Source organism: Ziziphus jujuba, chromosome 12 (assembly GCF_031755915.1).
Source record: "Ziziphus jujuba cultivar Dongzao chromosome 12, ASM3175591v1".
In the NCBI taxonomy this organism is placed as follows: Eukaryota; Viridiplantae; Streptophyta; class Magnoliopsida; order Rosales; family Rhamnaceae; genus Ziziphus; species Ziziphus jujuba.
The window spans coordinates 22,113,860-22,136,463 of NC_083390.1; the positions used below are offsets into that span (position 1 = coordinate 22,113,860).

The window sequence follows — 22,604 nt, forward strand, 5'->3', positions numbered from 1 at the left end:
TTGTTCGTACAAATTTAGATAAGATATTTCGTATAAATTAAAAATAATTCAATGACAAAATTATTATTTCTTTGTTCATATAAAATATATTATATAAAATAAACTAATAAAAAAAATATTAATATGTAAATTGAACCAAAATTTAAAGGTTAAAGTTTCTAAATCAAACTTTAGACTCTAATCAAGAAATAAAGTATTTGGGTCACGTTCCAGAGTTTTACCTAGCTAGCTCCTTTTTCTATTGAAATTCAACTACTGTTTTATGAGAGAGTGAAGGGTATTGTGCATTTATTTTCAGAAATATTAAAACTAAGCTAATGAGAAACATCAATGTAAAAATACCACCCACATTAATTTTTGTCCTGTCAAGTTTTCACATCCATTAAAAGACCGTTCACAAACCTCAATTAAAAAATTAAAAATCCATGTGACCTTTTTGGAAGGACAACGTACAAGTTTGGTCCATTTAAAGAAATGGGGCAAGTCCCATCTGTATCTTGTACATATATATTTCTTTTCTATAGACTTGATAATGTGCAGTCCGTGTGAGGCATATATACTGAATCCATAGACTACTAGGCAAAAGCAAGAAAAAGAGACAGGGTAATGCGTCTCTGTTTATATGGTCCAGAATATCTTTAATGTGGTCCTTCATTACCCCTACAAATCCTTGATGAGAATCCTCATTCACAACGTTACAAATAGTGTTTACTTGTTCATCAAATATATATATATATATATATAGTCTGCTTTAATCGTTATCAGACGTTTTGGAGGGCACATTGTACCATGAAAGTAAAACTAGGATCAATAGTGGTATTGTTAAATTAGTGGGCATATGTCCTAGACTTTGTAGGGTACATTGATCTATCTGTTTTGCATAAAGAAAACAAAGAGAAACCAGCTCTAGATGCTTTTAACAAATCGTAAAGAACATGTCCTAAGGTCTTCTTCTTCTTCTTCTTCTTTTTTTTTATTTTTATTTTTATTTTTTTTTTTGGGACAAAACTTGGTACTATTTTGTGATTAATGGTATTCATGTGAATGCCATATTTTATCATGACTTGGGGTACTAGTCAACATCATGTTGGATCGTACTAGGCGTGAAATAAACATAGCTCAATGATTTCAAAGAGCTTCTTAGATGTGATTTGATTTATTTATTTATTTATTTATTTATTTCTTTGTCCCTAAGTAGTTTGGAGGGGTAGAGCATATAATACGTAAGTGCCTTTATATTGATTGTCGGGGAACTTTAAGAAGTTATGAGACATATAAAGAAATATACATAGGACGTTGATAATGATATGGACTAGTGTGTCAAACTTCTTGCAGAATAAGCTGTCTCCAAGGAAAAGAATGAGCTGTCTCCAACCACCAAAAAAGACTGCATAAAATCTTGTATATTTGAGTTTTGGGCCGAAGGCAATAATTGGGTAAGACGGCCATTAGGCAACCTAGTCTGGAGCTTCTTTAGCCTGATTGAAAGGAAAATATGTTGTAAAAGAGACCAAGAGGCATTAGATTTTGTTAACATTCCTTGTATATTGACATTGACTTGAAGGCCATCAAAGGCCTGCAATTGCGGGGAATCTAATCTTCTTGGGGCTTTCTCATGAAAATACAGCGGACGTCAAGTTTGGTTCTAGTCATGCAGCTGAAAGCTTTAATTTGTATTCAACTGCATGGTGCAGTGGTTTTAGTTGGAATTAGGGAAATGCTGCAAAATAATAATAAGAATAATTCAACAAAGGTAGGTGAATGAGAAAACAATCTATTGGAATCAAGCATGAGCTGAAGGTGACCAGATGTGTCCACATAACAATCCCTATTGCAATCTGAGCTGCAGATGCTCCCTTACCGACATCCTGCCATTTTTCTTTTTTTAAGAAGAAATTAAAAAAAATTAAAAAATAAAAAATTCCTTCTGTAATCATCCCTTATACCGCTATAATTATCCAAATGCCAAGTAATTGCCATTACTGAAAACTGTGAGGCCAACCATAAAGGATTGTGGATTCCAAGTTCTCTTCAACAATGTACTTCCAATTGTTTTCCAGTTCCGAAGACATTTCAGCTCAACAAACAGAATAAATAAGCTAGATTTTGCAGCGTAAACTAAAGTATGCTCAGATTGCTTTGAAAACAAATACATATGCATGGATCTATAATCCTAATTCCTTTTACTGTATGACATAATGGCTGTATGAATAGTTGCTTGACAAGTTTGTAGGCAGCTTTCCAAGCAAAAATAAATAAAAATAAAAATAAAAAAGCAAATAAGGTCAGTCTGCTGCTTTAAATCCGAGACCCAAGAGGACTGGCTTACAGCCTTAGGGGTATAACAGGTGAAGGGCCCAAAAATGTCACAATTTTGAGATGTATGAATGAAAATTACAGGTGAAACCTCATTTCCCGCAAGGCAAAGAGAAACTGTACTGGACAACCAACATCATGTTTCCTTTTGCTGTTCTTCCACAGATGCTGCTGGCTGTTCTTGTTCTACTGGGACACAAGGTCTCCAGATTGTTTCATTCCCCAAGTCCATGAGTGCAATGCCCTTAGTCGTCAAATCAGCTCTGATCTGATCACTCCTTGAGAAATCTCTTTTTTCTCTGGCCAGCGTTCTTTCTTCAATCAAATGAAGCACATCATCTTCAACTAACCCTGCTCTTATCAGTGCCTTTTCTTTGAACTGCTGTAAAACCTGTTCAGTACAGTACACCCTCAAATTCGATGACTTTTATGAAGGCTATTCAAACTTGGCATTAAAAATAAAAAATAAAAAATAAAAAGGGGGCAGAACCCGTATTACCTCAGAGTACGTATGTGAAGATAACAAACCCAGGGTGTTCAGAACTTCTGTAACTTCTTTCTTCACCTCAACAAGGGATTGAATTGTAGATAACTGTGCTTGCCTCTGCTGCTTCTTCTGGAAAATGTAAAAACAAAAGGTTATATCACATAAAAACAGACATATAGACCAGCAGAAAGAGATAAAGAGCGATCGAACATTACAATCCTACCTTCAGTGTCTTCAAAGAACTATTTATTAACTTCAAGGCATCTTGAAAAGCACCAGTCAGTATATGTGCAGTGTTCAAGTCATCAGACATTTTAGACTCAAACTCAACACGTAGCTTACTGATGCATTCTTGGGCAGCTGGGGTAATTTTAACCGTTCTGACATTTTGTTTTGTGTCCTCTTTCGTGTTGCCTTCTTGAAATGGAGATAGAGCATCCTCACAATCTTGCAGAGTCTAACAATAAAAAAAATCCTTCCATAATATGTACTAGACAAAAACAAATCCAGTATTACCTTTTTGAAAACCAAGCATAACAGCTTTACTAATAACTAAGTTAAACATGAAGCAGTAAGCCTAAAGAAAAAAAATGGTTTCCAATCAATTCTAAAAGGGATTCTAGAAATAGTTTGACCCAACACCCACTGAAATGATATATTGAACCGATCATAAATAAATTCAAAACAAGTAGTTTATTCAAGAAAAGGAAAATGTCTCAACTATCAGTAACTTAACTGGTGAATAGCAGTTGACTTCTCAAGAACTCAGCAAACAAACTTTCAAAAGATAAGCATTCAATTTTACGGAGCTTCAAACCTGATATATGTAAAATACAGCATCAGATGCACTCTCCAGCTGTGAAACTGTGTAATTGAGAGGTGACCGATAGTGTGCACTCAACACGAAGTGTCTCAAAGCCAGTGGATGGTATTTTTGAATAATCTACCAAAAAAAAAAATTGTATAAACACTGTAAATGCTGATGCAAGATTGCAACTATACTAAAAGTTATAAAGCCATCAATAATTAAGCAATCCAAATTTTACCTCTCGAATTGTGAAAAAGTTACCCAGCGACTTTGACATTTTCTCATTGTTATTTGTGACATGTCCATTATGCATCCAATAACTCACATGGCTCTCTTGGTGTGCAGCACAGCTCTGGGCAATCTCATTTTCATGATGCGGAAAAATCAAGTCGATTCCACCACCGTGAATATCAAACTTGTGTGATAGATAATGCGCACTCATGGCACTGCACTCAATATGCCACCCGGGTCTGCCAGGGCCCCAGGGGCTCTCCCAACTTGGCTCACCGGGCTTTGCAGCCTGCAAAAGTTAGAGAATGTCAGATATTGAAAGCTACTAACAATATAATAAAAAAACAGGTAAATTGGCATAGTTTCTAGACCTTCCACAATGCAAAGTCAGCAGGATTATGCTTTCTTGAGTCAACAGCAACTCGCTCGCCAGCTCTGTTATTTTCTAATTTTTGTTTAGATAAGTCGCCGTAGTTTTCGAATTTATCAACTTCAAAGAAAACGTCTCCGTCAACCGTGTATGCAGAGTCATTGTTGATGATCTGCAGAATTACAAAATCATTCAGAAATATTAAAGAGAGAGGAAAAAAAAAATTAAGCAGTCACATATCATAAGTTCAGAACATCAATTATTTTAATTACTCTAGATGATGACTAATTCATTTCAGAAGAACATTAACCTCCATGTAAAGCAAGCTGCATTAATATATTTGATGGTTACAACATTCCAAACAGAAAATTGTTACAATTTGTATATTTCACAAGAAGTTGGAACAAATATTTTGCCACTGTTTTTAGCGGGCTATAACTTCCTTTTTTCAGCTCAATTTTTATCAACTCAAACCCCCAGGTCAATGCCCTCAATATCAAAAAGGAGGGCTCCTCTCTTTCCTTGCAGTTTTTTCCTATAAATTAACATAAGAGAGACAAAGAGAAGCACCTGAGTTATCATGTTAATGATTTGTTCCATGTGATCAGAAACACGTGGCTGGTGTGTTGGAAGAAGGCACTGGAGAGCATCCATGTCATCAAGATATTCTTGGCAAAAGCGATTACTTAAAGTTAATGGATCTTCCCCAATCTCATTTGCTCGACGAATTATCTGCAGAGGTCAAAAGTTAGCCATCTCAGCATGAACAATATGAAATCCAAAGGATTAAGAATACCAAGTCGGATCCATTAAAAAGCAAAGAGCAGGTCAATGGATTACATGCCTGAATTATTCTAGATCCATCCCCCAAAAGAACCGGACATGATAATTTTTCATCATCCGGCTCGAGCACGAATCAAACGAACCAAATAGATCCATATAAAAAATAAAAAAATTGATATGGTATCCACACCTATAGATTGGCTAAACCACGTAAAAATCAAAACGAAATAGTATTGAAATCTATTTTTATTGACCAATTAGAATCGATCCTTGTAGAAAAGAGGGGATTATAACAATCTTTCTAGTTATCCTGATATAAACTGATGTTTCATGACTCACGAGAAACCAAACCTATGAGAACTATCACAAATCCAGAAGACTAAGCAAACCCGAAAGAATGCTTCACCTATTTAACAGTTTTGCCCTATTCCTAAGCACCAAATTGCACAAGGGTGTAGCAGCCATAGCTGCAACTTTAAATAATAGCAAGTTACTGCTAACGTGTCACATTGTCTGGTAGCAAAGAGAAAGGGACACAAACAAGAGGAACGACAGAAGATCCCAAAACAAACCCTTCCAACTGTTTGTTTTGAAGGTATGGAAGAAGATGAGAAAAAGTGATAGAAGTACATTGTATTTGAAAGCTAGCTTCCTAACTCTTCCTTTATAAAGAGTAATAATTTTTTTTGTTTTGTTTTTTTACGGTAAACCATCACTAGTAATGGCAAGTGATAATTCCCAGTTGTTCAATTATGAAACTCACGAAAATTTTCTACTAACGTCAACTAAAACTGCAAGCCAAAACCATAAATCTTCTTCTCACCTTGTCATCAACATCAGTGAAATTCCGAACATACGTGACTTCATATCCCAAATGCTGCAGGTATCTGTATTTTCGAAGCCAGTAGTCTTAAACAATTTGCAGACTAATATATCAACAATCTCTTAAGCAATCTTCTAATGGTTAAAATAAAAAAGGGGGTCAGATTTATGAATTCCACAAACACTGGCTTCAGTGATTAAGGGTAACATTTTCACATACTTCTGTAAATTATGTAACTTCCAAATTCAAATTAAAAAACTTTCATCACCTATTTAAGTAAAACTCATAATCAAAATTTTTCACAAACTATAAAATATATTTAAAAAAGGATAAAAACAAAAATTCACAAACTAAGTAACCTGTAGAGGACGTCAAAATTCATAGCAGCTCGAGCATGGCCGAGATGACTGAGATCATAAGCAGTGACACCACAGACATACATGCGGACTTTGCCTTGTTCAATGGGCTCGAATATCTCCTTCTTTTGGGTCATCGAATTGTAAACCCTAAACTTAACCTCCTCTGGTCCCGCCATTCTCGGATAAAGTACCAGTTGCCCCTAAACTCCTTTCCCGTTAATATCTGCGATCTGATTCAGATGATACCCTAACCCTAATACCCTAAAATCACAAAAGCAGTGAAAGCAGCTATTGCCGTTGATCGAACGCTCACAGGCAATGAATAAGGATAGTGATTGTATACGTGCAGCTGCATTTACCTCCCTTGTGAAACCATATTGACCGCCGTTTAAACTATTGACTTTTGCTCTACAAACTGCTTGGTATGTGTTTGTGATTTCATTGAATACGCTTAGTAATAACGGCTGCGCTGAAACGTTTCCGTCTCCTTATGCGTTTTTTTTTAATTATTTAATTATTTTTATTATTTTTTTTCTTGCTCCCCAAACATCTTTGGACTCGGTTGATTTCGGGCTTCCGGCCCAGCCCCGTATTTTTTTAAATTAAATTTATTTTTTAAAAGTATATTTAATTTAGAATTTGAATTATTTTAAAAAATTTTAAAAATTTAATAGTATTCGATTTAAATTTTAAAAGATTTCATACAAATTTAATGATATTTAATTTAGATTTTGATAGATATTATAAAAGTCCATTAAAATCTATATGTATTTAATTAAGATGTTTTAAAATTTTTTTAAAATATTTGAAAAATTATTGATTTTAAAAAACTTTAAAAAATGATGAATTTTAATGGATTTAAAAAGATTTTAACAGTGAAATTGTGAAAAAAATTATCAATATGAAATCCAGCCTTAAATCCAAAGATTTCGTTTGATTTTTATAAAATCTTTATGAAATCTGTAGAATTTCATAACAATCCATCAAATTCTTTAAAATTTATAGTTTATTTTAAATCCATCAAATTCTAAATTAAATACATCCCCTTAATCTATTATAACTAATTGTTTAAAATTTCATTAAAACCCTTCTTTGTAATCCCTTTCACATAATTGAACTATTTGATGCTAAAATTCAAATATTCCAATTAATCAAAAAAAACAAAGAAAATCTTTAATTGTAAATTAGCTTTCATGGAAACAGTCACATTACAATTTAATAATCAAAAGATAAATAAGTTAATCGGTTTGGAAGCAATCTAATCGCAATTGGTAACTATACTGTTTTTTCATGTAATAATTTTGATTTTGAATCATTTGTCTTAATTGTACATTGTTTCTTGCTCTGTATAATGATGCTTTTGAGTTTTGATGCTTGGGCTTGAAGTTTAAGTAATGTTGCCAACCATGAGCACCCCTATTACTTGTATATAGATATGTAAATTTGGAGGAGAAATTTTTTTTTTATTTTTTTTGAAAAATATTGAAGAAGTAAAACATGCAATTTTTTTTTAATTTTTTTTTTTTTTATGGAGGTGAGTGATAGAAAAAATAAAATAATAGCTTATCTTGTGTGCAAGAAAGTAGAAAATTGGTGTATCCTTGCAGTGCATCCAAACAAGACAAATCGTAGCAAAATGAATTATGAATTAGAGAGCGACACTTTAATGGCAATCAAAACGGCCTGAAATGAGGATCCATTTTTGGCAATTGAAGTCAAATTTTTTGGTACTCACCACAGTCTCACATATGGTCAAAAGTTTGACCTATGCCTAAAAAGAAAAATTTGACCCACACGCTTTCGTGCATTTTCAAGCGAAAATTGAAGAAAATGAAAATTAAAAACAAAAAACAAAATTTTGTCCCTCTTTTGAGCTTTCCTATCACCAATATGAAAAGTTTGTGCTATTTTAGCATGCGGAGGCAGAGCCATACGAACCCAGAGTTCTATATCATAATGGATACTTGATTTATGAATTTTGAGGTTTTTGCCTGAATGAGCTCTAAATATAATACATAATATCATTCTCAAATGGTTTTATTTTGATGGATCTTTAACAAATCTAGCAAATCTAAAAACTTAGTCAATTTGGCAATGGTAATATTCCAAACTACGTATAGCGCCCACCCCACTACCAAGTGCTATCAACTATACTTCAAGGTATATTTAAGCTTGCAAGCTGCAGAATTTTCACCCACCAATATGAATCAGAATTATTAAATCTTTTCTTTGGTGATTAATCAAAATTGTGAATCGATAGTGATAGCTTTCTATAATAGAATTAATTGGAAACTTTATTTCGAAAGATCAAAATACAGTGCGTCTGCTCCAAGAATACAAAATTCTTAATGATTCACACCAATCACAAATTCAACATAATTAAAAAAATATATATATATATATATATATATATATATATAAAATTACAACCCCATCTCCACAATCCCAAAAAAATCATGTGGATAGCAGAATAATAAAAAAAAAAAAAGAAGGGAAAAAAAAAAAAAAAAAGGGGACATGATCAATGAATTTAATCACTCTCCAACACAAATTTCCATGGATTTTATAGAGGTATCTGCCTCTGCATTCTCATCTGTTCATAACACCTCTCGATGAACCTCTCAGCTTTTAAATCAATTGAATCGTCTTCATCCTCCCAACCCAACGGCTCCAACAAAGCTCCCTGTTTTCTTATGTCATCTTCCATGGCAGGCAGAGCTTGCAGAGAGCAATCTCCAATATCTCCTCCTCCTCCTCCATCTCTCAAGCTACCCAAACATCTGCAATGAAATAACATCGAGTATACCTGTTGAAGACCATTATACTGAAGAACAGGCTTTCTTCTGTACTGAATCAGAGGACTATTGGAAGGAGAAAATTGGTATTCTGTAAGAAACCCATAATTGTAATGCCTCATAAGCTTGAACTTCTTCAACTTACGAGATTTCTTAAACAAAATGAGTTTTGATATAATGGGTTTTCTCATTTTGTCAATGATAATGGAAACCTTGAGCAGATTTGACGAAACCTTCTGTAAAATGGGCAATCTCTTTCTGGCCATTGTTGGGTGAACCTTGAAAAAGATTGAATACCCTCGTTTGGTTGAAAATGAAAGGCTAATAATTGTTGGAGCGAGCTTTGGAAGGGCTTCTCTGTTTGAGCCATGAAATAGCAGTGGCATTTAAGAGTACAAAAAAGGTGAACATGAAATTTTGCAAATCAAAAAAAGTAGTGGTGGAGAGCCTAGCTGTAAAAAGATGGCGTGGTCGGTTGGATTTTGGACTTTTTTATAACAGGAATATGAAGACATAGCCGTTACAACCCCCAAGTGGGTTTCACTTCCCTTTATATATTTGAGTTTGAAAATTGACCTTGCACTTTTAATTAACTTTTCAAGTCTTTTTTTTTTTTTAAAAAAAAAAAAATTCCAGGCAAAAGTTTTCTTTAAATGTAAGCCATGGCTCTTGGACTAGTTCATGCAGATATAGTTTTCACTGATTGAGAAAATTTAAATCATGGCTTGGAGAGAATAAAGGATATATTCTCCTAAACTTTTGACGGGTGGACTTTAATAAAGGGTAAATGGTAAAGGCTTAAAGGATGTACCTTTTAGTGATAAATCTTTTGTAAAATCCTCACTTTTTTTTTTTTTCTTTTTTGTCTATTTTGCGTCATTTCATTGGTTAATTACTTTGTTAGATTTCACTTTACAATTTCACTTTACACTTTATTTTACATGATTCAGAAATGATGAGGATTGTTTTACAAGTAAAGGGTTTATATTTTTTATTTGATTTTATTTGCAGGATATTCTAAGGTACGATGGAGCTATTAAGCTTTTATGATGGAAATGTTAATTGAAACTAAAATACAAGTTGGAGCTATTTGGTTAATTTGCAGATGAAAATAAAGTAATAAATAAGGCTTTATTTTCTTTTATGTTCAAAAATAGATTCTTATGAGGGAAAAAAAAATATATTATATGTTAAAATGAAAGAGAACATTTATATTTTCTTTTATTTTACATCGTATTTTTATTTTCACCATAATATTTTTAACGCACGTAATAACAATTTAATAGTTCTTCCAAACTCAACATAACCTTTCTGAAAATAAAATAAAAAAAATCAACATAATCTTTGATTTTGATTTGTTCGCTTGGTCTCAACATAACATTCATATCTGAATTCTGAAAGCCTAACATCGAGATCACCAAATTACCATTTCAACCATGAGATGTGAACTGAAAACAAACTAATCAAAGGAAAAAATATATAACGTGCACCAACTGAACTAACCCATCGATAATTTTGGTCGACCTTTGTAGAACTGTAATTTATAACTTTATATATGTTTATATATATATATATATATATATGTAATTTTGTTCAAAATTGAGAGATAAATATAAAGATTGATGCAATTCATATATTCTATCTTCAACAACATTCAAGTACTTTTTTAAAAAAAAAGAAAGAAAGAAAGAAAAAGAAAATGATATCATATCCTGGCTTTAGTACATAAGTCAATTAGTTTGTACCTTATACATAGCACGTCATGGTAATGCTTCCATTCTCATATTCTACGTAAAGGCAATATAAAAAATTATATTTAATTGCTGAGATGGTTTCCAATGTTAACTAGTATTAATACCTTGTTTTGTCTCAAAGCGTACATGTATACAATACCTTATACCTACCAAATCCCCAATGGAATTGGGGAGGTGGAGTTTCCTTTCTTCCTACACATTCTTAATTTGTCAGCCTGTTTCCAAATTATTTGCGGCCACATAAGATGCTTTCACTATTAATAGAAGGAATTTACTCTCTTCCTTGGTTTTATTTCTTGAATAACAAGGCAAATTTTAAACACAGATTTTGGTCAAATTAAATTGGAATTAAAATAGTATATTATAATATGTTTCTCTTATAAATATTGTGTCAAAAATTTCCACCATGAGTGTGTTGGGTGTACCATATTCCATCATTATATACTTATTGTGGTTGTTATTGTATAATCAGTCTTAATCTCCCATGATTAAATTTATGACCCAAATCCCAGAACCACATGTTTCCTAATTGGGTTCATTGTAGATATTAAAATCACAATCATTAAATTTCAGTAAGATTCTTCAAGCCATATCGGTAGATATGTATCCAAATTCACAGGGAAATTACACATATTTCTATACAAAATATATATTACAAAGTAATTTTAGTAATTTGTCTTCTTGTTTATATATTTTTTTTAAGGGTTTTGAAATGCAAAACTCGGACTCTTTTAATTAAGTTTGGTCTAATTAAAATATATTATTTTAAATTTTATCTAAAATTTGATTGTACCCAACTCAAAATAGTTCTGTATCCCATATTCCAAACAAGCTAACCAACCCTAATATGATTAATTATCAACCCCATTCTATGAAACCAGAAGATTATTCAAAGTCCATTCATATTCTTCATATTACAGGATAAATAGAGCTGACACTTGGCGAAGATTTCCTAAAGCCTTCGAGAATATTTATATGTCATAGCCTTTTAATCTTTCCTAAAATCCCTTTCAAAAGGACCAACAGATAGTTATCACTTGAGAGTAATCTTATAATCATGATCATCCAGCTAGCCTCTCTTATTTTTACAAAAGGATCAACGATCAGTATTGTTTGTCAATAATCTTTTGATTTGTAACTTTTTTTTTTTCCTAATCAATATAATAATGTGAGATTAAAAAGTGTGAAATTACAATATTTACTAAATTCAATAGCTACATTATTAAAACATTGTTCAAGGCGTAGACTAATTGAAAGAAAGTATTCAATTGCCAACATGATTAATTCGTTCAATACCTCGGAGGAGATTAATTTATGAGATTATATAATTTGAAGTATCTTTTTAATGTTATGGTGATCAATAATTTTTTTATTTATTTAATTTTATAGCAATTAAATGATATTGAATTAAAATGATACTGAATTAAGTACTAGAGAAATACTTAAAAATTTTCGCACAAATTAGGTACCCATTTGAAATACTTCAATTTTTTGGCCACAAATTAGGTACCCATTAAATTTTGTTTTGTGCTTTGATCCATTTTTCATAAATTCGGCTAAATATAAGCTTCAATCAATCATCTTGTATTTTTGCATTCTCAATTAACACACCAACTCTTGAATATGACTAATTTTCAATTTTCTATTTACATTTCGGGTTTTTATATTTATTTAAGAGGGTCACTTCTCTTCAAACGTTAGTTGACTCGTAAAATATTTAATTTTTCAGCACTTTAATTTTATTTTATTTTAAATTTAATTTCTTCTTCTTTTTCTCTTTGAAATTACCATTTAAACACATTTTAAAAGGTACTATGAAAATGTTTTGAAAATATGAATCTTGCCCGCATATTTTGAAGAAGAAAATAAGATTTTCTCAAAAAAAAAAAGAAAAAAAGAAAAAAAGATATTTAATCATTTTAAAAAAGTTTTAAAAGATTGAAATATTAAAATATCTTGTCGACTTAAGAAGTTTGTGTAATTTTTTCCTTTTCTTTTTTATTTTAAAGGGTGACAATGTAAAGTATTAGGTGTATAGAACGTCCCTATAGCATTGACCAAAATTAGGAAAATGTGACTATTTTTCTGGATAAACATAATAAAACAATATCATTCAAAAATGAAAAGTAAATAAATAAATAAAAAAGAATGCCACAAAAAAAAATTAAGATGATATTGAAGTTTTTTTACGGATGAAAAAGGGCTTTAAATTTTCTTTATATATATATATATTTATAAAGGGCTTTAAATCTACGGCAACAAAAAGAGATCAAACGATGAACACAAAATCCAACGGTAACAATGCCAATCATCACTCAAAACGACGTATCACCCGGGAAAACCCAACCGTGCGCAAAAAGCACCAACCAGCGCATTTTAGCATCGACCGAAAAACCGAGTCCCTCTTATAGACCTGAACCTTAAACGTTTTTCTTTTTCTTATTTTTCCCTCACTCATATTAAAAAAAAAAAAAAAAGAAACTCTGTGCTCCGGCGATTTGCGGGAGAAGAAAGAAAAGGAACGAAAGTCGGAGAGATTTTCCCGAGAAAATTTAGAATCGTTCGAGAAAATAAATAGAGAAATTCAGAAACAGCTCTGATCTGAGAGCAGTCTATTGCTCTCTTGCAGTTCTTCGACGGTGGCGTTAATGGTGTGTGTCGGTGAGGAAGAAGGAGTGCCGAACTACATGGCGAAAGGTCCAGAAAGATCGAGGCCTCTACTACACAATTTCGATTTGCCGTGTTTGAAGTGGGGGACTCAGAGACAACTCAGGTGCATGAAAGTTAATTCGATCGGCGCCTTCGAAGGCGTCGCCGCCGACGACGATGATCATCAGCAATACATGGGTTTCAGAGTCGAGACCACTCCGATCAGTCGGCGGCGGGAATCGGAACCTGAGAGGCGGAGATTTCGGGTTCCGAAACCGAAAACTGCCGACAGCAACGACAGCGAGGAAGGGATCGAAGCCCTGAGGGAGAAGCTCATGTCGGATCTCAAAACGGCGGCGAATAAGTTGAAAGACGCGATTTTGAGGGACGAAGTGGTGGCTGAAGGAGGAGACGCTGATAATGACACCGAGGCGGTGGTGGAGGGGTCGCCGGCGCCGGCGACCACGGCCGTCGATTTGAGGCCGTGGAATCTCAGGACGAGGAGGGTCGCGTGTAAGTCTTCGAACGGTGGAGGAGGTAAGGGGTTGAGAACTGAGGAGAGGAAGCCCAATAACAACTCGCCGTTGAGGAGTGACGGCGGCAACAATGGCGGCAAGTCGCCAAGGCCTGTGAGAGGGCTCCCTGAAAAGAAGGATAGACCGAAGTTTTCAGTGCCGCTTGCGAGGAAGGAGATCGAAGAGGATTTTATGGAGATGCTGGGCAACAGGCCGCCTCGGAGGCCAAAAAAGCGTCCAAGGATGGTTCAGAAGCAATTGGATGTAAGTCAATCGGAAAACCCCATCTTCCTTGTTTTACAGTTTCCGATTTGGTCTTTATCTTCTCTGAAATTTATTGTTTTGGTTAATGTTTCTGTTTTTTGATTTTTATTCTTTTACAGTGTCTGTTTCCCGGTTTGTGGTTGACGGAGGTTACAGCTGATTCGTACAAGGTTCCAGAGTTCCCTGAAAATTGCAAGGTAAAATTTCCTGTTTATCGTTGATTAAGTTCTTCAATCTTTCTTTGATTAACATGAGAAACCCCATAAACTAGAAAAGGAAATAGAATTTCTTAACCCAGCCGACAACCACGAATTTAAGATTCAAAATTCAAATTTTTATTTTTTATTTTTTTCCAGTTTTTTTTTTTCTTGCAAACCAAACAGCTATAATTGCTTATTGATTCTGATTTCTTTGACAAGTTGAGCTTATTTGCATTCTTTTTTTGTTTCCACTATTTATACGTTTCCTTTGGAAATCGTTTTATAAGCTTAGACTTTGGTAACTTTTTTTGCAGAGGTAGCAAGGGTTGTGCGGTACAAATGGTGGGCTCTCAGGAAAGTTTCAAGTCTTGTTTATTTTTTCTGACTTCTGGTAACTTTATGGGGCTAATTTACCGGGAAATACCACATGTTTGTGACAATGGGCATTTCATACAAGTGTTGAATCCCTGGTGACTTGTGGTATAGGATCAGTAGGTTTGGTAATCTAATTTTTTTTTTTGTTTATTCAATTGTAATTCGTTTTTTTTTTTTTTTTTTTTTTTCCTTTCTTGTCTTATTTTGAACAATAATTCCTTGTTAAAAAAAGAATGGGTCATGTTAACGATGGAAGGGAATTTTTTATTATGAGCTTGCCGTTTGTGAATAAATCTCAAATCTATTTCTTTGGACTACAGATTGTACAGTTTATTAGTTATTCTTGTTCGAATACAAACAAAAAAGCTACCCGGCAAAACGCATTAATTGCTATTGGTCTCTTGGAGCGGCTCTAGAGGTTTGTAAATTGTTGATTTGGGGTGTTAGATGGTTTTTGTTTGGGCTAATAAGATTTTTGAGAAACTGGTTTTTGAACTGCCTTCTTACTTATTTGAAATCTACCAGCTGCACTTTCTTGTATTGGTCGTACCCAATAGTTACAGTAGGCTGCTTTTTTGAAACCTTATATGAAGTTGTTGATACTTTTTAATCTCTTAATGGTGTTTTAGATTGTATTTTTCTACTTCAAGACAATAATTAGTGAGTGTAATTTTGTTTTCAAGATGCATTGTAGTCCTTTAGGTTATCTATTCATTTGAAACCGCTTTTACTAAGCTTAAAAAAAATAAAAAAATAAAAAAGGAAAAAAGTTCAGTCTTATAGCTTTTGTTGAAGAGTCCTTTCAATAGCTTGAGATTTGTAAGCTATTTCCATCTATAATTGAAAAATTGCTCGTTTAAGATAGGGAGAAGGAAAAAATTATAGCAAATAAAAAAAAAAATAGTTAAGAATTGTGTCAATGGTTGTAATTAATGTTTAATAAATTGGAATTTGTAACAATGGTTGAGGATTTGCTAGTTGTATAATTTGGGTTAAAAGTCTCCAGAATATAATTCATAAAATGGCCAATTTTGTCCGAGAGTAGTAGTTTTTTTTTTTTTTTTTTAAATAATAATTTTCCAACTGTTTTTGGATAGTAAAGTATTGGCGAGTGTTTGACCCCATAAAAATACATAATATATAAGTTGGCAAGAGTCTATAGCGTGGGAATTTTGGCGACGAACCACGTCGGGTAATTTGACTCGGAGGTTGACCAGGACTACGTGTGGCGTCGGTACTTGGGGCTAGGAGTCGGATTCATGTTAGTTGCCAAATAGGTTCTACGACTGGGTAGACCCAAGTCACCCAAACCCAACCCATATATAAACAAAAGGTGGGTCAGGCCCACTATTTTTTGTTTTGTGTTGAAATAGTCAGTACCACCCTTTAGATACGAACGGCCTCTCCCGTTCCTTGTCCTTTCCTTCTGAGGATTTCTCATTTTTGTCCCCACCTCATTTCCTGTTTATTAGGGAGTGGGGGAAGTATCACCATTTCCTATTCCCTTTCACGGTTTAATTTTTTTTTTTAAATTAAAATTTTTGAAACTTGTTAATACTTTCATAGCCTTTTTCAAACCCTATATATATAAATCATAAAAAATAAATAAATAATAATTTTTATTATATGTATATATATATATATATGTATGTAAACGGAACAAAGATTATATTCTCCAGATTTACCCCAACCCTGATCGAGGGAAAAAAAAAATTGCCCCATTCCTGTCCTGATGAAAATCTTTGTTAATTGGCACTTGTAGTTTGGATTAAATAGGATGGGTTAGCACAATGCATGAATAGGGCGATTTACAGCAAATTGTCATCCCTACACAAAGCATTTGGATCATCACAAAAGACTCTTATATAATTGAATTTTGAAATCTAGCATTTTACATTTATTTTTTTGGTAATAATCTAGCATTTTACATTAAACATAATAGTGGGAGAAATTTTTTATACTTAACGGATTATAATGTCTGGTAAGTGCTATGCTTCTTTATTTTCTTCTGCTTAGCTCAAACTTGTGGAAAAACGATAATACTGATAATTATAAAAAAAAAATCAATATATATATAATATGTCAAATTTAAATAGAAATAATATTTTAAGTTGAAAATAAATAGATTTGATCATTTAGAATTGTTGGATTATATGTTTACATTAAATCTGTCATAATAAATACATATATTAAAACAATTCTGAATAGTTAAGTTTATTTATTCTCAATTTAAAACATTTTTACCGAAACATCATTATACAACATGTTTAATTGTATTTGTTATGGTTATTTATTGGAAAATGGAATAACAAGAAGAGATTTTTAGTAATGAAAATTAGAGGGATGTGTGTAAAGTTCTTATTGCAATGCAAATGGAACCACTTTTTTTTTATTGTTCTACTAAATATAAAAAATATAATTATAGATTTATAGACTAAAAGCTAATCATAATTCATAAGAAACTATGTCTTGTAAATCTATAAAACTAAGTTAATAGAAACATTAAAAATATATGCGAGTATCTATGTTTTGTGTGGGTGACCGGTACTTCAACCAACTAAAGAAATAATTACTTTGAATATGTTAGTGTCCCAGACAAAACAAACATGTTAGAAAAACCCACTCAAATTAAATTATTAATTGTTGGTTTGCCTTTTATTCATGTTTTAACCAAGCTTATATTAAATAATGGGTTATGTTTAAGTATGTAATATTTAACACAATATGTTTAGGGGGCAATCATCGTTACTTAATCTTTGGCGTTCTACAAAACAGAAGAGAGTAAGCGTAGAACTAGACACCAATGTGGCGTTGGCCTAAAAAACTCCACCATTCAAGTCAGTCAATCAGTGATTTTAGTTTTAGAGAACTGTCCAGAATTAATTATTAGGTTTTGTACAAGAGAATGATTTATCTCATTTGAGAGCATCTTATTGATCATATACACTTCCGAGATCCATAGTTTGGGATTTAACACGTGTAAAAGGGTTAGTCATCTACCAGCTAAGTTAGGTTGTTTGATCTTTTATTTGGAAATAATTACTTTTGAGCGTGTAAGCATTTCCCGAACACAGGGTGCACGACCCTACCGACATGGCATAATGAACACTCATAGTTGCTCGTCCATGTGGGCGTCTTTCAACCGAGCAGCTCATATGAATTGCGAGGCTTAAACTTTGTATCCATGACTGTTACATTCAAGTCCACGAATATTGGGCTTTTAATGGGGAATCATGAGGATAGGCCTCTAGTATACATGAACATAAGGAGGGGATGTAAAAACTAGAAAGTCTCGAGGATAGCTCTTTGCTATTGTTTCTTTGACAATGAAATTAAGAATATATGTACATATAAAGAATTGAAGCATTCTTACTTGTAACGGAGGAGACAATAAGCTTTAATTTAGGAGCTCGTGAGCTTATATGTAAGAAAGGCACACTGGCGTTGCTTTGGTAGGTTCTATGTTTTTTTTGTCAAAGACTGATGCTGGAAATTGCAGATCCACTGTGTCTGTTGCTATAATTGAAAAAAAACACTTATTGCTGGGATTTAAGATATAAGGGAAGGAAAAAGTAAAAAGTGTTTTCCATTGTGCTTTGGCTGTTCTTCTATTCTATCTCAAGTCTCAGTCATCTCACAGTTCAAGCTCTTTGACACACTGTTCAGCCCAGTCTGTAATATTATGACACAGTACACATGCCATGCATTATAGCCGATTTGGACAAACTTTTCTTTGCTTCTTTTTGACTTATTTTCAAACATGCTCAATTTAACCCCATCATATTGGGTTATTGCAGGACAAATTTGTCTTTTTCAAAAGAAAGAAAAAGAAGGTTATTTTTTATTTTATTTTATTTGTTCTTTAAGCAACGAGACAAGGAAAGAATAAAACTAGCCGTTTGGTTAAAAAAAACTTCAGCTATGTCAGTAAAATTTTTTGTTACAGATAAGCATCATAATAAGGTTAGGGTAGAAATTAAGTCCAAAATGAAGTTTTATGAAGCAACCCATGAGAGCCCATCTATCTCAAGTTCATCTTCATTGATTTTAAAAAAAAAAAAAAAAAAAAAATTGTTCATTAAAAAACATTTAATGTTGTAATTATTTCCAACAAATGATAGGTCATAGCTTGGCAATATTTTTTTGGTCTGCCCATTGACAATAGGAAATTAACAATATGGATACTCAAAGCTATTCAACAAAGTTTGACTATGTCAAAATAGTTGGATTAATTTCAAGAAAACTAGGCCATGCTATGTTGTTGTGTAATATACACGACTTATCAGTAAACCAATGTTTAGATTAGCGAGCTAAAGATAGGGTGGACCCCTTATCATTGATCTTCTTTTTTCTAAATCCCAATCCTAATGCAGCAACTGTTTTGTCCTACTATTATAAAATAAAAACAAAAAGAACAAAGATTGAAGAAACCCCCTACCTCTATGATATTAAAGCATGAAATATATAAAACTTTCAATCAATCTTTTAAAGGATAGAAGAGTTGAGTCACATTCATATTATTGGGGGGGAGAAAAGAAAAAAAAAAAAAGGGCAAACCAAAGAAAGAGAGAGTCATGAAAGAAGGAGTACCTTTTTATCTGTCTCCTATGGCAGCAACACATTGATATTTATGCACAATTACTGTCCCTATTCCCCTACTATTCCTACTTTGAAAATTTTCACCCTATTGAGATAGTAACCAAAGATACCAAATACTAACCTTTGTTTTTTTTTTTTTTTTTTTTTTTTTTTTTTAATTTAAATACATTGGCTCTCATATTATATTTTTCAAATAAAAATTCTTTTTATAATTTTACAGAAGAGTCTGAATCACATGCTAGTTCATGATACAAAATAATACAACAGCTGAATCCATCTGTACTTTGAAGATCCATCCAGTCAAAGAAAAAATAAAAAGGAAAAAAATAAAAGGAAAAAGGAATAAAACTGACCCATTATTTCTTCTTCTTTTTAACCTTACCACTGCAAAACAGAGAACCAAAACCAAAAAAACTGATGGTAACTTTGGAAATGTATGGAGGTGTGAGATTTATAACAGGACTGATTCTAACCCCGTTTCCATAAGATCCGTTTTTCCTCAGACACGGTTTCTGTGTTGAATAATTGTTTGGATAATAGTTACTTGAACAAGATGAAACCGATGATCTTCTGCTTGACACAGATTGTTGTCTCTGCAAATTTGGTTTCTGGGTTTCTTTCGGAATTGTTGTAGTTTGCTTTGAACTTGGTGCTGATCCAGTTGAATTGCTCCTTGAAAGGAAATGCAACGATTTTATCAAACTCTTACCTCTAGCAGTATCAAAATTCAGACTGCTACTTCTTCTAAACTGCCAGAAGGACTTACTTGCAGGCTTTTCATCTTCTTCTTCTTCAGCATCAAAACTGGCTGATAAGAATTCCTTCAACCTCTTCTTCTCTGTATTGTTAATCTCAGTACTGGGATGGTGAACAGGAGGCTTAGGAGGCTCATTTTGGTGATGGGTGTTTTTAGAAGCAATGAAATTGCTTTTCTTGATTTGGGCAGGAAGAATCTTACCATTGGAGAAAAGCTCATCAGCTGAAGAAAGTTCTAGTGTGAGATTATTGACAATGCAGAAGTTGAAATCAGAACTTGAATCCAAGAGAGAGGAATCCAATCTATGATCTTCTATTGGCACTGTGTTCCTCTGGTTTAGATCATGAGAAAATGAGATTCTTGGACTGATTCCTGGGCTGGAAATCTCAGAGCAGACATCAATGGCCATGGAAAAATGGAAATTAACTTTGCTAGCTAAGCTAGCAATGTTTTTTTTCAAAACAGTAAAAGCAAAATCTGTTTTCTGAAAATACCCCAAGTCTTCAAATCTCCAACCCTTCTGGTTCTAATTCAAAGAAAGCCAAGAATGATGCTGCATGTTAACAGATTTGGAGTCAAAAAGAAAGGAAAAAAAAAAAAAAAAGTGATGAAGGAAGAATTTGAATCATACGGAGAATAAGAAGTCAGAAATGGCAGCTTTAGCCTTTTACATTTTTGTCTGAGGTTTTGAGCTTATATATATCTCATTGAATCCAGCATTGAAGGGATCTCAATTATGGAGATTAAAACAGAGGGATAATTGAACCGTTTTTTATTGACACCAAGTTAAACATAAAAAAAGAAAGAAGAGGAAAAAAAAAAAAAAGGGAATGAAAGTGTTTGAATTTAAGCACCGAAAGGCTACCCAAAGGATACTCTTCTAGGGGGGTTTCCAATGAAACTTTTACTTTAATGGAAACCCAGACTGAAAGTGAGTGACTGTGAAGCTTTGCCCTCAATGATTTTATGGGATTTATGACATAAAGAAAACTATATTAACATACAATTAAAAAAAGTATTAGTTTATTCAGGATTTTTGCGGCACCAAGTTGATCACAATCATGCATCACAAGTAAAGATTTTAACTCCTTTCTTTTTTTGTTTTTTTCTCCTTCTCTTTCTATGAACAGGAAATTGGTCAGGAATGGATCTAATTAACAATAAAATAAAGATTAGTATTTAGATAAAAATACCATCAGATCTAAAAGGGATTTTTTTTTTTTTTTTTTAACAGAGAAAAAATGGTTTCTAAGCTTTTACAGTCTAAACTAGAATTATTTTTAGAGTAAGGTGTATTGGTGTTGTTCTCTAACTGGTTGACAAGAAATTGATGATTGATAAGCCAAACAATTATGTGGCACGCTAGGTGGGGTCCCTTGAGGGATTGGAGACTTGCCCAAATTATGTTATTTTGCAATAGGGATATTATTGCTGTAATATAACCTTAGCTACAATTTAGACCTCGTTTTATTTTATTTTTTTACTTATGACTGCTTTTTAACTACCACAAGAAACAAGGAGCTTCTAAAGGTTGAAAATTGCCACTTCTCATTAGTCATCCTTCTTCAACCACAATAAGATAGTTTTTGAATAAATTAAACATAGAGTTCATCCTCCTTCAACCACAGTAATATAGTTTTTGAATAAATTAAACATGGAGTTACTTTGTAGCATAGATATTTTTACAATTTTTTTATGTAAATATTTACAAAGTCCATTATCAATGTGACATTTATGCATCACACAAATATAATACATATCATCCCTCGTCATTTATTTTAATTTATACATAATCCAACACAGTTTGGCATTTTAAAACAGATATTATGGTAGATATCCACTCATCAACATTTTTTTAAAAAAAAAAAAAAAGAAAAAAAAAAAGAGAGAGGAACACATTGCAAAAATGTAAAGCAGGAAGATCAAGATTTGACACTGTGTCCAAATAAATAAAAAGTAAACAGGATTTGACACATTTTTCTTTTTTTTTTTTTTTTTTTTTTATGGTTAATGTAATGGGAATTTGTAACAAAAAAAACAAAGTTGATTAGGTTGTAATTTGACAGGTTGGGAATGAAGACAATAATGAATAAATAAGATAGGGAAGAAGGTTGAAGGAATGGAGAGGGGATGGTCCACAAAATGCAAATGCTGAGGGCAGAGAGCCAAAGACCCACAGCCTCTGTGTCAGTCTGAAGCAGTCCTTTTGCTAAGATTGTTCATTCCTCGTCCCACCCTTCACATGTTACATGTCCATCCCAATCACATATCACATTTGCCTCCCTACGATGCATTTGGCATCTCCCTTCTTCCACTTCATATTGTCTCATTTTCCCCCATTTCTACTTTTTTTTTATTTTTGTATTTTATATTTTCCATGACAAGACCTCGAATATTATTTGTTATTATTTTTCTTTTTCAAAATATTAATATAATAATTTAAAATAATCATTTATTATAGTTTTTCCGTTGATTTGTGTGGATATGGATTTATATATATATATATATATATAAAGAAA

At 32.8% G+C, this 22,604-nt stretch overlaps 4 protein-coding genes across 7 annotated transcripts; 1 reads left to right on the forward strand and 3 right to left on the reverse strand.

Annotated features, from left to right (window-relative positions):
* Positions 1-2,114: 2,114 nt before the first annotated feature.
* Positions 2,115-6,587, reverse strand: LOC107429459 (cysteine--tRNA ligase 2, cytoplasmic). Of its 2 annotated transcripts, XM_016040149.3 has the most exons (9): positions 6,178-6,587; positions 5,819-5,882; positions 4,783-4,944; positions 4,214-4,384; positions 3,850-4,131; positions 3,621-3,746; positions 3,027-3,260; positions 2,816-2,932; positions 2,115-2,707 (listed from the first exon to the last, which is right to left on the reverse strand). In XM_016040149.3, the coding sequence occupies exons 1-9, from the start codon at positions 6,351-6,353 to the stop codon at positions 2,453-2,455; spliced, it is 1,587 nt and encodes a 528-aa protein (XP_015895635.2). In that variant the 5' UTR covers positions 6,354-6,587; the 3' UTR covers positions 2,115-2,452. The 2 variants fall into 2 exon arrangements, with proteins under 2 accessions (XP_015895635.2, XP_048318848.2); XM_048462891.2 differs by lacking the exon at positions 5,819-5,882 and having other exon boundaries at positions 6,178-6,319.
* A 1,915-nt stretch (positions 6,588-8,502) lies between these two features.
* Positions 8,503-9,418, reverse strand: LOC107429469 (uncharacterized). The gene has a single exon (XM_016040158.4). It carries the CDS (start codon positions 9,356-9,358, stop codon positions 8,741-8,743), a length of 618 nt encoding a protein of 205 aa, XP_015895644.3. The 5' UTR covers positions 9,359-9,418; the 3' UTR covers positions 8,503-8,740.
* Positions 9,419-13,158: 3,740 nt separating this feature from the next.
* On the forward strand, positions 13,159-15,046 carry LOC107429460 (uncharacterized). Its single transcript, XM_016040150.4, has 3 exons — positions 13,159-14,154; positions 14,274-14,351; positions 14,669-15,046. Exons 1-3 carry the CDS (start codon positions 13,375-13,377, stop codon positions 14,672-14,674), a joined length of 864 nt encoding a protein of 287 aa, XP_015895636.1. The 5' UTR covers positions 13,159-13,374; the 3' UTR covers positions 14,675-15,046.
* A 4,462-nt stretch (positions 15,047-19,508) lies between these two features.
* Positions 19,509-21,155, reverse strand: LOC107429467 (uncharacterized). Of its 3 annotated transcripts, none has more exons than XM_048462248.2 (2): positions 20,757-21,155; positions 19,509-20,638 (listed from the first exon to the last, which is right to left on the reverse strand). In XM_048462248.2, the coding sequence occupies exon 2, from the start codon at positions 20,492-20,494 to the stop codon at positions 19,685-19,687; it is 810 nt and encodes a 269-aa protein (XP_048318205.1). In that variant the 5' UTR covers positions 20,495-20,638; positions 20,757-21,155; the 3' UTR covers positions 19,509-19,684. The 3 variants fall into 3 exon arrangements, with proteins under 3 accessions (XP_048318205.1, XP_048318206.1, XP_048318204.1); XM_048462249.2 differs by having other exon boundaries at positions 19,509-20,611; positions 20,717-21,155; XM_048462247.2 differs by having other exon boundaries at positions 20,717-21,155.
* Positions 21,156-22,604: the final 1,449 nt, after the last annotated feature.

What these genes read in the sequence shown, in the direction of transcription:
- LOC107429459 (XM_016040149.3), bottom strand. Translation starts at nt 6,353, where the DNA reads ATGGCGGGACCAGAGGAGGTTAAGTTTAGGGTTTACAATTCGATGACC. An exon ending in CTGTATTTTACATATATCAG is followed by an intron (nt 3,261 to 3,620) that starts GTTTGAAGCTCC and finishes TTTTATTGTTAG; the next exon opens with ACTCTGCAAGATTGTGAGGA. An exon ending in GTTCTTTGAAGACACTGAAG is followed by an intron (nt 2,933 to 3,026) that starts GTAGGATTGTAA and finishes TACATTTTCCAG; the next exon opens with AAGAAGCAGCAGAGGCAAGC.
- LOC107429469 (XM_016040158.4), bottom strand. Translation starts at nt 9,358, where the DNA reads ATGCCACTGCTATTTCATGGCTCAAACAGAGAAGCCCTTCCAAAGCTC.
- LOC107429460 (XM_016040150.4), top strand. Translation starts at nt 13,375, where the DNA reads ATGGTGTGTGTCGGTGAGGAAGAAGGAGTGCCGAACTACATGGCGAAA. An exon ending in TGGTTCAGAAGCAATTGGAT is followed by an intron (nt 14,155 to 14,273) that starts GTAAGTCAATCG and finishes ATTCTTTTACAG; the next exon opens with TGTCTGTTTCCCGGTTTGTG.
- LOC107429467 (XM_048462248.2), bottom strand. Translation starts at nt 20,494, where the DNA reads ATGGCCATTGATGTCTGCTCTGAGATTTCCAGCCCAGGAATCAGTCCA.